Raw genomic sequence first — 16,746 nt, 5'->3', positions numbered from 1 at the left:
TTTGGAGGCATTACTTCTTTGTCTCTAACTCTTGGTGACCACATGGGTCTCATTGCTCATGTTTGCAAGTGTACTTAGTTTTAATGAACATTGAAAGGGGGTTACTCTCAAAGGGATGTTTTCTGGCTTTACCTGCCTGAATAAAGGGTATCAGCTGCAATATGTCTTCATTTGGATGTCCTTATTTGCATGGCATTTACTCATAAACCTTGATCCAGGAGGGGATGGTGAAGATTCATTGAAATAAATCTCTATTGAAAAAAAAAATAGCATTTTATGCAAAATAATGCAAAATCTACTGTCTAAAATGCCTGAAGTTTCTCAAAACTCTTTGGTACTATTGGTCTCTTGTTCCTTAGCTTTGTAGTATATATATAATTGTTCCTAGTACACTGCTTGGATTTTATTTTCATTGTGTAGTAACTATTTCTCTAGTTTTTCTTTAAGTTTTATCATAAAATGAATGTAGGACCTTTAATGTTTAATATTAATTAAAACGACTTGAGTTTTGTTCTTTCTGTTCTGTAAGAGGGTATCTGAAGAATTTTTACAAATTTTATCTTGGAAATTAGCTTATTCATTATGTTTAATTTTAGGAAATGGTGCTCTTGCAGAACATTCTGAAAATGTGCATATTTCAGGAGTGTCAACGGGTAAGTCATTTTTTGTAATGTTTAAATTTCATGCATGACTTAAATAGTAAATATTGAAAGCCACCTGGTATCTTATGAAGAGATATTTGGCTATAAAAATTATTACTGCCTTTTGCAGCATGTAATAAGGAATGAAGCAACTGGAACATGGAAAAATTCTCATAAGATAAAATTGATACCTGCATGCTCATGAACAGATTATGCCTTTCTAAGTGGACTGCTTAATTATTTTTCCATACAAACACTGAACTAAAAGAAAAGTTGGTTTAACTTGAATAGACGTTTTCTTCCCATAGTTAAGTTTTTATGCAATGAACTTTATTGAAATGTAGTTTTGGACACTGCTATTATCAAATAATATAAATCCTGAAGTTAAGTGTTTCACCTGACTAGATTGAAGCAGTGACTGAAAATACTGCACACAGGACTGCAGTTTCCTTAGCAGAATTAAAAAAGAATTTTAGAACTCACAAAACTGAGAAGCTGATGAGACACTGGGAGTATATGGGGCATAAAAGCAGTGCAGGTTGCTTAAATGTTGCCATGTTCTCTTCCAGGAAGTCATTTTAGGCCTTTTCTGGGCAGCAGCCATGGCTGAAACTATTCTGTGTTAGTGATGTGACTGTGTCCATTAAAGCATTAGGTGGTGCCAGTGCAGTCTTTGTTCTTCATTTGCTCAGCAGTGTCAGCTAAGCTGCTCCCTGTGTTTTGTTATACCTGTACTCAGAACATGTGTAAATGAGATAAAAGCTCTTCTGTGGGCAGAAGGATACAAATTTGGTTCTTTTAATAGGGAAGCTGCCACTGATCTCTGGAAATCAAGCAGATTTTCACACCTTTCTTCTAAATAAGAGTCAAAATGAAAACTTGTCCTTTTAGACAATAGCTTGTACATCTTGTAGTTATCCTTGCAGTATCGCTTCAAACATTCCATTGCTATTTGTGCACATGGATAAATTTTTAGATAAATGTATTGCCAATGGGTGGTCTTTGTGAAACCATACTACCTTCTTTTTCATTTGCATTGTATGCCACTCAAATGCTGTCAACAGTTTAGTTCTAGAAGGTTTTTGAGATACAGTCTTGTGCTTCATCATGACGAATTTGTTGCTTTTTAACAGTAATAATACATCAGGTATCATACATAGTACATTATATACACTGTAAATAATAAATAATAGCACAGGTACTTGATGTTGTTGGGACAATGTTGCTGAGATTGGATAGTACAGATACACAGCCCAAAATCTGCCTCTGCAGCTTTTAGGATATATCTTAACAGCCCTTCACGCCTTTAATTACTGCAGCAGTCCTGTCACAGGTCACAGTAGAGGCAGAAAAGCACCTGCTGGGCAAGAGGTGAATGGAATTTTTGACTCTGCTTTCAGTACTTTGGCCAGCATGCTTGAATAGGGAGTTCCAAGAAGAGGAGAACACAATGTACTTTTTATGCAAGATAACAGCCAACTGGTAGACAGACCTTTTACTGCTGAGAAGAAATATCCAGTGAGGACTTCCATTTAAAAGTCAATTAAAATAAATAAACAAAATACAAAAGTAATTCTTTCAGTCCTGTGTTCTAAAATAGCTTTCCAGATGGGGAAGAATAAATGTACTCTTAAAGATTTTGAGATAATAGAGATGGGAGGGATCTTTTAATGAAAACCTGAAGAAAGTGTGTAGGCAGACCCGGTGGCATTTTCCTTACAGTTCTTTGTATGTACATCTTAAGTGTATGGCCCAAGCATAAAAGATGGGGATGGATTTAAATTATTTATGAGTTACTTTGAAACAATGAGAGTCTCCCAAACATGTTTTTGAACTTGCAGATTATTTCATCAAGCATACCTGGGCAGCTCTTTATTTATCAGAATTTTAAGCAGAGGGTCTGTAAAATAAAAACAAAGACATCTGGCCTTTAATCTTTCTAAATCCAACTCTAACTTGGTGTTGAAAACAAGCAAGTGATTTTCTTGGACAGTTGCTACTGAGAAGGAATTTAAAATTAAATAATTGTTTGATGGTAGATTTCCTGTCATGTTACTGCTGTAAAGCTACATGACCTAACTTACTAAATTATGTTCTAATAACACAGATCTTTGTGTGATCTTTGGTATTTATGCTTCTGCTGTATATTATATCTGCCAGGTTACACATGCATCTCTAATAAATGAGCATGCTTTTTCTACCAACAGCAGTAATGGAGTGTGGTCTTGTGTATAAGCCAGCACTGGAGGAAAGTCTTTATGCCTGAAAAACTAAGAAATATTTTCAGGTCTTTCTGTGGGGTATGTTGCATCACAGTTGTCACATCTGCAAAACTGATCTCTGCCACCCTCTCCCTCCACCTTCACTCATTTTAAAGAACTTTGTCAGTGGTGAAACCATTTGTTCATAACAATTAAAAAAAAAATTACCCCTTTTAACCGAGTGTACCTCTGTATTGCAGAGCAAAGGGCATTTATAAATGAGAGCTTTACAGCTTGACCTGGAGGCAAAGATTCCTATGCTTTCTTTCTCCTTAGTTCTCCAAATAAGACTTTCAGTGGCTCCTGAGAGTTACAAATGCAATAATTATCCTCCCTATTCATGATTTAGACTTTATCACAACATTATTCTCTTTTTACTCTAAGCTGTTTTAAACACCTTCAGATCATTTATCCAGCTGCATTCATGTCCTTACGATGTCCAATATAATGCATACCTTATCATCTTGTGGTTCACATTGAAAGCTAATTCTTTTATCTCTTAAACTAATCTCCTGGCATTACTGTGAAGATAAATCCCTAATCTCCCTCTCCCTGCTTTTCTGAAGTGACTTTTTTCCTTGACATGTTGTTCACTGTTACTACAGGTACTTCACTTCTCTAGATCTTACTACAGAATTTTTGCATAGGTTTCTTATTTATTTTTTTTTGTTATAACTTCAATTTTGTACCCTAAAGTTTTCATGGGCTCTCTTCCGTTTAGCAATCAACACCCTATAGGTAGTTTATTGTCATGTTTGGTAATGTGGGGCAATGGACACATTTCAGGAAGAAAGGAGTAAGGAAAACTGTTGCATATGGGTTTTTTTAAATCAAGAAGAAAACCCATATACATCAGAAAACCATGTGCACAGCTTATCCTCTCAGCAGGTTTTTTTTAACCATTATTTGTACTTTTATGAAACATCTCCAGTTCTAATTACAGTGTTGAAATTTACTGAACAGTATAGCAAAGTAAGAAATGTAATTGCAAACAGACTGTTAATAAAAAAAGGCTACAAAGGAAAGAATTTGAAAACAGGAGATAGATGAGCAGTATTTTTCCAAAGAATATAGGTAGACTGAGAGGAATGTAGGCAGAGACAACACCCATATACAATTAGTTGTGCAGAAGGGATTTGTTCCCACCCAAATATCTTAATAGCCATAAATTTGAGATATATAAACATCTTGGGCATACATCACTATGTATCATTGCTTCTCTGTGCAACCTTCTCAGTTTGTTTTGTGCTTCTCTCTCACTTACAAATTCTTAAACTCATTTACAAACTCCTTTTTCCTGACTCTAATTTTTATTCTGGTGTTTTCTTATGGATTTTTAATAATTTTAAGAAATAATTCCAGACCTAGTCAGTTTTTTCTGTACTTTTGCTTTCCCATAAACATAACTGACCTTTGTGACATACGCCTGCACAGCCACAAGTAATTGAAATTAGAAGTGTAAATTCCCACAAATTAGTGAAAAGATGCTTGCCTCTGCTCATACATACGCTGTCACCTGAGTTGTTTTTTGATTCCTTTGCACATCTTGATGTTGCTAACATTTTCCATGTTTACAAACACATGAATAAAATGTTGCATTAAATTCTCAAAAGTTCTAGAAAAAACATGCTTTTTGACCCAGAGGGTCAGGCGTAGATTTTAGAAGGCTTGCAATTATCTTTACATAGTAGATTCCCTTTAAAACTTGTTTTATTTCAAAAGGCTATCCTTGATCTTAAAAATCTTTGAGAAATTATTCTCTCTCAAAATGAGAGCACTTCTGAAGTGCAGTTTCTGCACAGTTGGTCTTGACCTTTACACACTTTATAAGCAAATGGGAGATTTCGTCTCCTGAATTATAAGATTTCAGTGCATGACTGTGTACAAAGTATATAAGTACATTTAGCTGATGTAGCTAACCTGAAGTTAAGGAAGCTGTAATTCCCTTTTCAAGGCTATTCTTTTTTGAACCCGTTTCTCAGATGCATACTTTCTTCAGTTTGATTTTTGCCTCTTCTGCAGCAGAAGTACAGTGTTCCTCACTCTATTTTAGTGCCTGTGATCATTTTTATTTCCTTATATCCTCCTATGTTGTATTCTTCCCATGCTGGATAGTGCAGAAAATAGTCATATTTTTGGATATGGCTAGTACAGGAAAAAACAAAACAAACAAAAACCAAAAACCAAAAACAAAAAGGCTAAAAAAACCCCTCAATTTGAGTAAAAGTGGAAGTTTTCAGGGTGCTCTGGAAATACTATCATGGTCATGAATGCTTTTTGTTTTCTTCCACTTGGACTCTTCTAACAAGTAAATTTGCTGCTTATTCTGTTGTAGGGATTGGATTGAGTAAATGATAGTTGTTGGGGTGCACTGTGCCAGCATGGAAGTTGTAAAGGTAATTGCATAGTAACTTTACAGTTGCTATCAGTGTTTGGAGGCATGTGCTTTACTTATATTTGTAGCATAGTTAGATTTTCGGAGGTGAACTTCATCAAACTGGATGAAGAAACATAGATTGAATAGGTTATTTTTATCTTCTAGTGTAAGGTTTTTCTTTGTCAGGCAACTTTAAAAGCTTCCTCAGTAGTTCTCAGTGACAGAGTCTTTTATAGCAGTTTTTAAATAGCTAAAGCCAGATTAATGTTGCAACAGTATGAAGGTAACTTATTATATAAGCTGACAACAGTTTCAGTAGTAACCAAGAGGTGTGTGGAATTGCTTGCTAGCATCTGCAGGCTTGTTATATATGGTTTACATATACTTTTTTTGCATGTGTTCTGGTTTCATAGCTATTAAAAATGCTATTTTACTTTGTCATTTAATTATAAATAACCAGTATTTCTTTCCAGTCTTTCCATTTCTTGTCTGAACACATGTAAAGTATATCCAGACCATTCATACAGGAGTAGTGTATCAAAATATCATGGTGTTATAGCACCACCTATAGGGTTTGCTCAAAATTAAAACAAAGTTTCCAGGAAATAGTTGATTGAATATTCAAATAAAATTATAACTTTCTGTACTGTAAGACTCTTTCCTCCCTAGATATTAGGACAGGTCCTATATCCTACAGGTAAAGTATGTTAACAGTTAAATGTGCAGCATGAATGAAGGTCTAATAAGAAACATGAGAAACTATTTAAAGCAATATTTTCCAGCTCCATGTGAAAGCAGTAAATTTACTGGGTTTTAAATTTGTTTCTATATTTCTGTTTTTAAGCTAATTCAGAAATTGTATGCATATTTCTACATTTTTCTTTCAATCCTTTTAAGCCTGTATTTAGAAATACATTTCTATTCTGCTATGTAAAAATATTTTATAGTAATACTAATCTCTTAAGGGTATAATTTTTATTATATTACAGTTAGCAATTTCAGGTCCCTGTAGTCTTGAAAAATGATCCTAAATACTTGATTGTGGATAAAACCAAAGAAAATAACCTGACTACAAGTTATGTTATTACAACTTCTGCACTATTACAGATGCAGTTGTCTTTGTTCACTGCATCAGTCCACATTGGTTATTTTAATCATTTACTTAAAAATTAAGAAAAAAAACTTTTAATAAATTTTAAAATAGTTTTAAAATCACAAAGCTTTTGATCATCAGACAATAATGAAAATTTGTAATAGTTCTTGTGCTGAAATGAAGTATGTAACTGATTGTGCTACCAATAGATTTCAAGAGCCCACAAGTTTTGGACTAGCAGTGAGGAAATTTTAGAATAAGGGCACAGAGGGCAATTATTTTTGTATTTTCTGACCTCTGAAACTTCCTTATAATTCCAGGCTCTGTAGCAAGAGTATTCTATCCTTGCTATGTATGTAGAGGTTGTGAATATACTATTTGACAGGTGTTGGATATAAGGCTGCTAAGGTAGTGCTGGAAACAACAGTGAAACAAAACCACCAAAATAAATACATTTCTTGAAATAAAATTAGTAGAGAATGAACAATCGATGAGTTACAGCCAATGAAGAAAGCTAAACCTATAATGAAGTAAGAATGCAAGTGGCTAAGTTATTTCAGTTGCGTAGAATTAGTCCTATAAAGACAAGCTTTCTAGTCCATTATCAGAACATCATTTACTCAAGTCCATCTTAAGAATAATCTCTTGTAAACCTAAATTCTCATATCTATAAACGAAGTCTGCTGCAGTCAGTACTCTTTGCCTTCTAAGCCTTGAAATAATGTGTATAAAGATGATTTCCATGCTAAGGGTTGATAGTGGGTATTTAAATGATGGCCAGGCATCTTAAGATAGGAAATTTCAACTACTTGATTATTTCACTTTTTTTTTTTTTCTTTCTTTTTCTAATGCATCTTTTTCATTAAAGTATAAATGCACAGGTAAATTGAAATTAGACTTTGTGAAGGCTCAAAATAAGATTAGGAAATGGAAAAATCTTTCACATTACTAATGAAGTTATACTAAGCCTGTTGAGTAATCTTATTTAATCTGTAGTACTAATTGGCATTAGTTTAAACTTTTGCACTGGTAGCATTGGAAAAATGTTTTGGCTGACATGTTGTGACCTGTGTCCATTATGAACTTCTTTACATCCTGTTTTTATTGCTACCTCATCCAAGTGTGATATTTTCCCTGATAAGTGTTGATTGGGTTTTGTCCAGCTGTTTTTTTTTTTTTTTTTCAAAAAATTACTTTAATCAAGTTGCTTTCAATATATATGCATTTTTTAGCTTGTGGGGATATTCCAGAACAAATTCGATCACCAAGTGGGACAATCACAAGTCCAGGATGGCCCTCTGAGTACCCTGCCCGAATCAACTGTAGTTGGTACATCCATGCAAACCCAGGAGAGATCATTACTATAAGGTAAGAGTGCTCCAGGATTAACCACGTGGATTAAAGAAGTAGTAACTGAGCATTTATAAATGCCAATTTTACAATTCCTTCTTCCTTCCTCTCAATGTAGGATTTCTGTTTTGTCTTGTTTTCTGCTTTTCCTTTTACGAGTTGTCTTACGCAGCCAGATAGCATTTGTTTTCAACTGGAGAGCTGGTGACTAGAAAGTTTCTGTGTGCTCATTTATTTAACATCTCTGAAATACAATAATTTTGTATTAAAAATGCATAGGGCAATCTCTGTAATATTCTATTGCTATAAAGTCTCGTGTTGTGCTTAAATGTGAAGGAGTATAGTAATGATGTATTCAACAGCTCTGATTGCAGTTTTGGAAATAACTGACTTTTGGTGCAGGGAGCTCTTCATAGTTTCACTCACCTTATAACTTTTCTAAAAGTCATGTGAAAAAGTTGTATCGTAGGTTCAAGTTCTCATCAGTTCATTCCTCATTACTGTCACTAAGGAAATCTAGGCTTGTTTTGGCATCAAGATGTAAATCAGTGCTGCTTCACAGGCTGGTGAAGCATTGGCTGCAGGTTTACTTAAATTTGCAATATAGATCTCCTGAACTACGAAGCAGCACTGCACTATGAAGTACTTGTTTTGGTATCAGACACTTTTTAAACATTCTGCTTTTTAATTTAAGCAGTTTTTCTACTAAATATTGCATAAAAGCAGTGTAAAGTACCTAGAGTTTATCTGTTCATCTACTAGAATGCTTTCTGCACTTTTTCATACGGTTTATTTTTCATAAAACTTTTCTTTTGTTTTCTCACACATTGTTTTCTTCCACTCATCTATCTAGCATACTTTTCACATTTCATTTCTGGCTTACTGCTGTAATGTCTGGACTGACCTGTTTACCCAGACTGTCTTCCCTTCATACTTCATTACCATGGCAGCATGTCTTGATAAAGCTGTAGCCATACTGTGACATTCCATGACATAACCTAATGGGTGACAGAGTAGTGCAACTGGGAGCAAATCTTATGTGAAATCACAGTTCTGAGCAATTCAGCTATATTTATAATGTCAAGTCATACCACATTAACTAGATTTCTGATGACATTTGGGTTAAATAAAAAAACTTAGTGTAGTATAGGAACATCGTTAAATAAGGCTCATTAAGACAATCTCAGAGAATTGCTTAATTTTATTTTTAGATGAATTTAGATGGATTTTTTAATAACAAAACTGAGCTTCTTTAGGTAGTGGATGCAATATTTTCTTTAACAGAATAGTTTCTTGCTGTCTTCATAAAAGTGTCATCACCAGAAGGCTGAATCCTATTCCTATATAGGAAGAGGCTGTTCTCTTTATTTCAGACAAGAAAAGAGTTTACAGCCAATTTCCATTTGTATGTGTAACAGTTCATCAGCTTGGTTGTGTAATACTCAGTTTGGTAGCAATTTTGACCTCTTTTTTTCTTCTTACCCCCATTCCCCAGCTTTCAAGATTTTGATGTTGAGGGATCCCGACGATGCAGCTCGGATTGGTTAACAATTGGAAGCTACAAGAATATTGAAGGCTACAGAGCATGTGGCTCCTCCATTCCTTCACCATACATCTCTTCACAGGATCATGTTTGGATCAGGTTTCATTCAGATGATAGCATCTCCAGAAAAGGCTTCAGATTAGCCTACTTTGCTGGTATGTTTCAAATGATACCTAGTTAAGTATCATGGTTTCATTTTTTTGTTTGCCCTTTCAAGAACTACTTCCTCTTAGCAGGGTACAGTACACTATATACATTTCCTGCATCAATTCAAGGCTTACTGAAAGTATGTGTTGCATAGATTATTTTAATCCCATACACAACTCATCTATTTGAAGTGTGCCAGCAGTGTGCCCAGGTGGCCAAGAAGGCCAATGGCATCCTGGCATGTATCAGAAACAGCGTCACCAGCAGGTCCAAGGAGGTGATTCTGCCCCTGGAGGAGGTACTCAGCCCTGGTAAGGCCACACCTTGAGTACTGTGTTCAGTTCTGGGCCCCTCAGTTCAAGAAGGATATTGAGGTCCTCGAACAGGTCCAAAGGAGGGCAACCAGGCTGGTGAAGGGACTCGAACACAGATCCTATGAGGAGAGGCTGAGGGAGCTGGGGCTGTTCAGCCTGAAGAAGAGGAGGCTCAGGGGAGACCTCATTGCTCTCTACAACTCCCTGAAAGGAGGATGGAGCCAGGCGGGGGTTGGTCTCTTTTCCCAGGCAACTCTCAGTAAGACAAGAGGGCATGGTCTTAAATTGTGCTGGGGGAAGTTCAGATTGGATATTAGAAAGAATTTTTTCACGGAAAGGGTGATCAGACATTGGAACGGGCTGCCTGGGGAGGTGGTGGACTCTTTGTCCCTGGAGACATTTAAAAAGCGACTCGATATGGCACTCAGTGCCATAGTCTAGTGACGGTGGCGGTAGTTGTTCAAGGGTTGGACTTGATGATCTCTGAGGTCCCTTCCAACCCAGCCTATTCTATGATTCTATGATTCTAAGTGGGAATTCGTGTTCACAGTAACAAGTAGAGTGATTGATTTGGGTGGGGGGAAGCTCAATATTAATACTAGGTGAGTTGGAAGGGTTTTTTAGCATAGTTTAAGGTTTGAAATTTTTTCATCAGAACAAAATCAATAGTTAAAGTAGTTTGGTAGTCTTCTGAGTAGCAGAAGTAGGACGAGAGAAGAAATGGCAGGATTTTTTTTACATTTGCATCATTATTTATCGTAAAATACACTCTTAAAAAACAATTTAAAAATCTGTTAACATGATCAATTACTCTAGTCAAGTGTAGACATGGTTTTGTACAAGAAACATTTTTATTGGTAATCTAAGTATGCAATATAAGCTAGTTACTAATAGTAATAGTTTAAGACTGTTTTGTGGGCAGTTTTTACTCTAGTAGCTGTTGCCAAAAGAGTGGAGAGAGATGTTCATGGGTAAAGGACAGTTCCAAACTTTTTTCTGGCTTTAAGAGGTAAGAGAATTTTATGTAATAGTACGATCATGGTTTTCTATATTCTGATGATCAAAAATACTCAATTAAATTCCTCTTTGTTTTAATGGTTATGTTCTCTTGTTCTCTCAGTGTATACCTATATTCCCCTCTCCAACCTGCTCCCAATCCCTGTGCATTTGTAACTCGGTTTGTCCATAAAACAATTCATACTCTCTTGCAGCTATCCACTGCCATCCATCTGTAAAACTATTCCACTAATATTCAATAAAATGAGCCCTGATCTCCTCTATCTTAAGCCATGTTTACCCCTGCTCTGTAGTCTGCACTCTTACTTAACAGCTTCCTCCCCCTTGTCAGAGCTCCTTCATAATCTGAAGTTTCCAGGACTTTTTGTCCTTTTTTATGGCCTGTTTTCATACCTACAAAAAAAGTTTCCTCTATGCTTCAGCTCTGCCAGTTAGCAAGTGTTGGCAGAAGTAACAGAGCCTTGCCTTAGATGCTGGCTCAGCATTCAGGGCAATGTTCTACCTGGGTTTTGCTTACTGTTTCTACCAAAAACCATGCTGGGTAAAAAAAAGCTGAGATCTAATGAGTCATCCTTTACTGCTGTTTTACTGACTGTCCACACACAGTGGACATTACCTCGTGTGACTGCCTGATTCTGCTCTGCTTATCTCCCTCTCCTGGCAGGCAGAGGGAAGAGGGTGCTCTGTCCCAGAGCTTTGTGAAGGAAGAACATTTTGAATAAGGGTGTGCAGTGTGCTGAGGAGGCAAGCCACAGGCTCTAGGAGATTTTTTCTGAAAATCCTTGCCTCTCTTTTCCTCTGTAACATTTTCAACAATAACCTTTTTTTCTAAAATTATTCTGTTACTTGTTTTTTTCTTGTTAGCATCACACAGAAGTACTTGGTTTAGAGTAATTAAGGCTTTAATGTTTTTAAGTGGGTTCCCCCCATTTTTTTTCTTTTGAATTTTTGTTTGTTTGAGTCTCTTGGGTTTTTTGGTGTATGTATTTTTTGTTGTTGTTTTGGTTGTTCATTTGGTTTTTAATGAATCTTGTTGAAACTTTTGTTTGAGCTTAGTCTCCATGGTTGATATGGTACTTTGGAAGTATTTAATGATCTTGGTGATTCTTGTGGTTTCTCTGTGATCAAAGTAATCTTCTAATGTTGTAAATTGAACTGTGTATAGGAGAAGAGTTGACAAACCTGCTTTAATGATTGCCTGATCATTTCTGCTTTCCAGTGTGAAGAGGAGTCTACTGGAATACTAACAATGTTTTTGCTATACATTCAGCTTTGCAATTATGTTGTTAGATTTCTTATCATTAGAGTTATGCAGTAGTGCTCAGTGTAACATCTCATTAAATTATTTAATCCATAGTTTTTAAGGCTTTTCTTAAAGGTGGCATGTGATCTTAAAAAAAGAGAAAAACCAGTAAATACTTGAATTACAAAGATATACGATAGGCCTGCTTGTGCTGGAATGATGGAAAATATAGATTACATTGCCTGAAAGACATCATTGGGGAGCTCCATGTTCAAGTCTAATGTGGAAGATAGTGAATTCTTTGAATTAATTCTTGTGTAAAATAAATAGTATCTTCCAGGTAAATATTGACATTTAATTTTAAACAAACAAAACAACAAAAAAATCATTTCAGAGAGGAACAGTGATTGACAAGAAACTAAATTTTGTGTCATTTGTCTTTCTGCCCGCTGTCTTCCTCCCATTCTTTAATTTGTCAGCCTCTTTAATTGTATCAGTATGGGACAGAGACTGATGGTGATAAGAGAGTGGAAAACAAAGTTAGTAAAAGTACAGAGGTTTATGTTCACTGTAAATGCATATAAAGATTGTGTTAGCCTTTTGGCTAGAACTGCACATGGGTTCTGCTACTTACCTTGTAGTGTCTTGGAGTCTTTGAGGTACAGCTTCCATTTTTCTTATTTTGTAGATGTCTTTATTTTTACCACTCTAATTTATGGTTCATAAGTAAACTTTCTTGATGTAATGACTTGGGCATCAATGATTAAAAATACTAAATCAGGATCAAGTAGGCAGCTCTTTTCTAGGATGTTTAAAAGCCTGCAGAAGGAAGAGCTTAGGTTGAAATAGTGTCCTCTTCTATTACCACAGTATTGCCATTAATATTTACAGCTTATTGCTATAACTTTCTACTCAACCTTTATCCAGGTTCTGCAATGCAGAAGCATTGAGATTGATTATAATCAATACTATTCCTAAACATTTTCTGTATTGCCTCTCCACCTAGGGCACACAGTCATTCAATTTAGGCAGGACTAAAAAAACTTTTCCAAGTTTCAAATTCAAGGTCAAAATCCTTCCTAAGTATTTGCTGCACTAATATGAATTGTGTGTGCATGTATCTGTGAGTGCATATACAAAAATACAGACAGACATACAGACATGGATGTATAAATATGTGTGTGTAACAGAACAAAGAGATTGGATGGTTTAAACTAGATTTGTTATTGGTATTTTTCTTAATGAAATAAATGTTTCCTAAAACTTAATCACTGGCAGTCTTCAGCCAGCAGTACTTTAAATCTTTCTCATTCTTGTTGGTTTCATGTTTTTCCTGGATTAATTTTTTTAAAGCCTTAGCATTTGTGAAAGTTTTCAAATGCTGATGTTGTTGCATCTTTTAAAAAAAAATATTTTAAGGTAAAGCATTTCTTTCAAATGTTCTCAACAACACTAAAATAGCAATAGAACAGGGATTTGAATTGTTCTGTTTTAATGCAACTTGGAACCTTCTGGGAAAGTCTGTATTTCAGTAAATTCACCACACTTTCCTGTTTCTTTTTTAAAACAAAAGCATAGTGTTACTTAGATGTAGTATATAATTTATTTCCTGAATTACTGCTGTGTAGCACCATCTGCATTGCAGAGTATTTAAGATGGGTTTTTTGAGGATTGACCACAGTAGTTTGTTTTATAGCCAGTTTTACAGTCATTGCCATGATTGCTAGAAATTGCAATTGGTTTTTATAGGTGATACAACAGTAGTTGACTCAGCTCAGCTGTTGCAGAGCTGAAACATCTTGCCTTCCCAGCTATGCTTCTGTTTAACATGGTTGCAACTTCATAAATAAAGCTTTGAAAAAAATATTCTTGATGTTGCAATTGTGGTAGTAGCCAGTAGGCCACACTTTCTTAACCAAAGGTGTGTCTTGACTAATTTTTTTGCAGAATCTAAAAAAAACAACCAACCAAAACCACAGAAAAACAACAAAAAAACACACTGATGTTTTTCTTGGATCCTTAACTTTTGAAGTATAATTTTGTGTTCAGGAAAGAATATGTTTCTGCATTGGCTGCACTTTCCTCTTAGAGAGGCAGGAGCAGTGGGAGAGGTGAGGGCAGAGGTTTGTTTTTGGCTGGTGGTAATACTCAACTGTCAGCTTCTCTCTTGCCATAAATCCTTTGGTAAAAAGTAGGAACCTACAAAAACAGAAGAGTGCCTGTCTGTTTTTACAAGGAATTTGAGGAGACAACCGGTACTGTGGGACAAAACACTTCTGTATTTTGAGTGATAAAAGAGAGAAATGCTATTTTTCTGACTTATTGCACCTTAGAAGGCAGATTTTTCAGTCACAATGAATGAGCATTGTTTTCTTGGTTGGGTTGTTTGACCAAAAGCAGCTAAGGTTGAGGCTCATGCTGATGTGCTGGCAGCATTCTGACTTGAAAAAAATGTTTGATCTCGAAACTTACTGCAAGTTGTGATGATTTACAGAGACTTGACATTTTTGAACTACATGGTGACACAAACCATAAAGTGCTGAATTCTAAAAAGGAGTATTTTTATCATTCTTTTTTTTCCTTCCAGGGAAGTCTGATGAACCAAATTGTGATTGTGACCAGTTTCATTGTGCTAATGGGAAGTGTATTCCAGAAAGCTGGAAATGCAATAATATGGATGAATGTGGAGACAACTCAGATGAAGAAATCTGTGCCAAAGCTAATCCCCCATCAGCTTCTTCCCTTCAAACTTGTGCTTACAAGCAGTTCCAGTGTCTTTCTCGCTTCACCAAGCTTTACACTTGCCTTCCAGAATCATCAAAATGTGATGGTAACATTGATTGTCTTGACCTAGTAGATGAAATAGACTGTGAAGTGCCAACATGTGGGCAGTGGTTAAAATATTTTTATGGTACCTTCAGTTCTCCCAACTATCCTGACTTCTATCCACCTGGAAGCAACTGCACCTGGCTGATAGACACTGGTGACCACCGCAAAGTAATTTTGCGATTCACTGATTTTAAACTTGATGGTACAGGTTTTGGAGACTATGTCAAAATATATGATGGACTAGAGGAGAATCCACAGAGGTTGTTGCGTGTGCTAACAGCATTTGATTCTCATGCTCCCCTCACAGTTGTTTCATCTTCAGGACAGATAAGAGTACATTTTTGTGCTGATAAAGTGAATGCTGCAAGAGGATTCAATGCCACCTATCAAGTAGATGGCTTCTGTTTGCCCTGGGAAATCCCATGTGGTGGAAACTGGGGTTGCTACACGGAGCAGCAACGCTGTGATGGCTACTGGCACTGTCCCAATGGCAGGGATGAAACCAACTGCACCATGTGCCAAAGAGATGAGTTTCCCTGCTCTCGCAATGGTGTTTGCTACCCTCGTTCAGATCGCTGCAACTACCAGAATCATTGCCCTAATGGTTCAGATGAAAAAAACTGTTTCTTCTGTCAGCCAGGAAATTTTCATTGTAAAAATAACCGCTGTGTGTTTGAGAGCTGGGTTTGTGATTCTCAAGATGACTGTGGTGATGGCAGCGATGAAGAGAATTGCCCAGTCATTGTACCCACTAGAGTAATAACTGCAGCTGTCATTGGGAGTCTTATTTGTGGATTGCTGCTTGTCATTGCACTGGGATGTACTTGTAAATTGTACTCACTCAGGATGTTTGAGCGAAGGTAAGTGGAACTCTTGGCCTCAAGAACTTAAAGTCTTACACTGTTTTCATATCTTTTATTTTTATACTTGAAACATTTTTATTGACATACAATTAGTGTTGCATGTGATTTCGAAAGAGAGTCTTCCTTCTCTGACAGTTAGCTAAAAGGGAATATAAGTATTCTGTTCACTTAATTATTGAGAGAGAATCTTTCAGATGTTGTTACCAAAAGAAGCGTGGAGGCACTGTATTTTTGCACCCTAATGTCTCAATTCTGTATTTAACAGCATGTTGATTCTATTAGAGACTATGTCATACCAGTATTAACCTTTCTTCAATTTTTATAAAATAATACAAGTATATTTTGTGGTGTCTTTTTATATTTATCCCAGGGTTTTATTTTTTTTAAAGGAATTTATTGTTGGGTTGATTTTGTTACTCTTGTCTCAACAGGACAGACCCATAGGAGTGACTGCAAAGACTTGCTTTATATTCCTTGTCAATTAAATTTCAATTAAATTAATAAAAATTCATCTGCTGAAATTTATTATTTCAGACTGTAATAGTCTGATGTAGTTTAAATATGTATATACATCATAGTCTTATGCATTATGAAATTTCTTTTCTCTTTAAAAGATCATTTGAAACTCATTTGTCAAGGGTTGAGGCTGAACTGTTAAGAAGAGAAGCTCCTCCATCCTATGGACAGTTAATTGCCCAGGGTTTAATTCCACCAGTTGAAGATTTTCCAGTTTGTTCACCAAATCAGGTAACATTCCAAAATATCAGGCATAGCACTTAGATTTTCAGGAGACTGAAACAAAGATATTTTACTTGCTCTATAGCATTACTTTTTTTCCCTTTCAGGTGAATACAGTTATGCTAAGAACTATCCATTAGACAAAATCTTGATGTAGTAGCACCACACATTTTTATCTGCAGGCTTTTTTTTCTAGTTAATGCCAGTAATGCACACTATAGAATTCTGCTTGCATGGAAAAAAAATAGATTGGTAGATCTGGCTATATGTTCTATGTTGATGTATAAGTTAAGATTGCAAGCCAGGACTTTGAAATTTGGGAAAGAATTG

At 35.8% G+C, this 16,746-nt stretch overlaps 1 protein-coding gene across 3 annotated transcripts in view; it reads left to right on the top strand.

Moving 5' to 3' along the window:
* The window catches only part of LRP12 (LDL receptor related protein 12), a 47,961-nt gene that overhangs the window by 25,673 nt on the left and 5,542 nt on the right, over positions 1-16,746 (top strand). For 2 of the 3 annotated variants that reach the window (XM_071738181.1, XM_071738183.1), the window contains exons 2-6: positions 597-653; positions 7,605-7,740; positions 9,218-9,420; positions 14,574-15,675; positions 16,293-16,425. In XM_071738181.1, coding sequence (XP_071594282.1) covers positions 597-653; positions 7,605-7,740; positions 9,218-9,420; positions 14,574-15,675; positions 16,293-16,425 — 1,631 coding nt within the window. The remainder of the gene's footprint in view (positions 1-596; positions 654-7,604; positions 7,741-9,217; positions 9,421-14,573; positions 15,676-16,292; positions 16,426-16,746) is intronic. The other variant, XM_071738182.1, reaches the window with a different exon arrangement.

This window comes from Heliangelus exortis, chromosome 2 (genome assembly GCF_036169615.1).
Source record: "Heliangelus exortis chromosome 2, bHelExo1.hap1, whole genome shotgun sequence".
Classification (NCBI taxonomy): domain Eukaryota; kingdom Metazoa; phylum Chordata; class Aves; order Apodiformes; family Trochilidae; genus Heliangelus; species Heliangelus exortis.
This window is presented reverse-complemented; position numbering and strand designations above follow the sequence as displayed.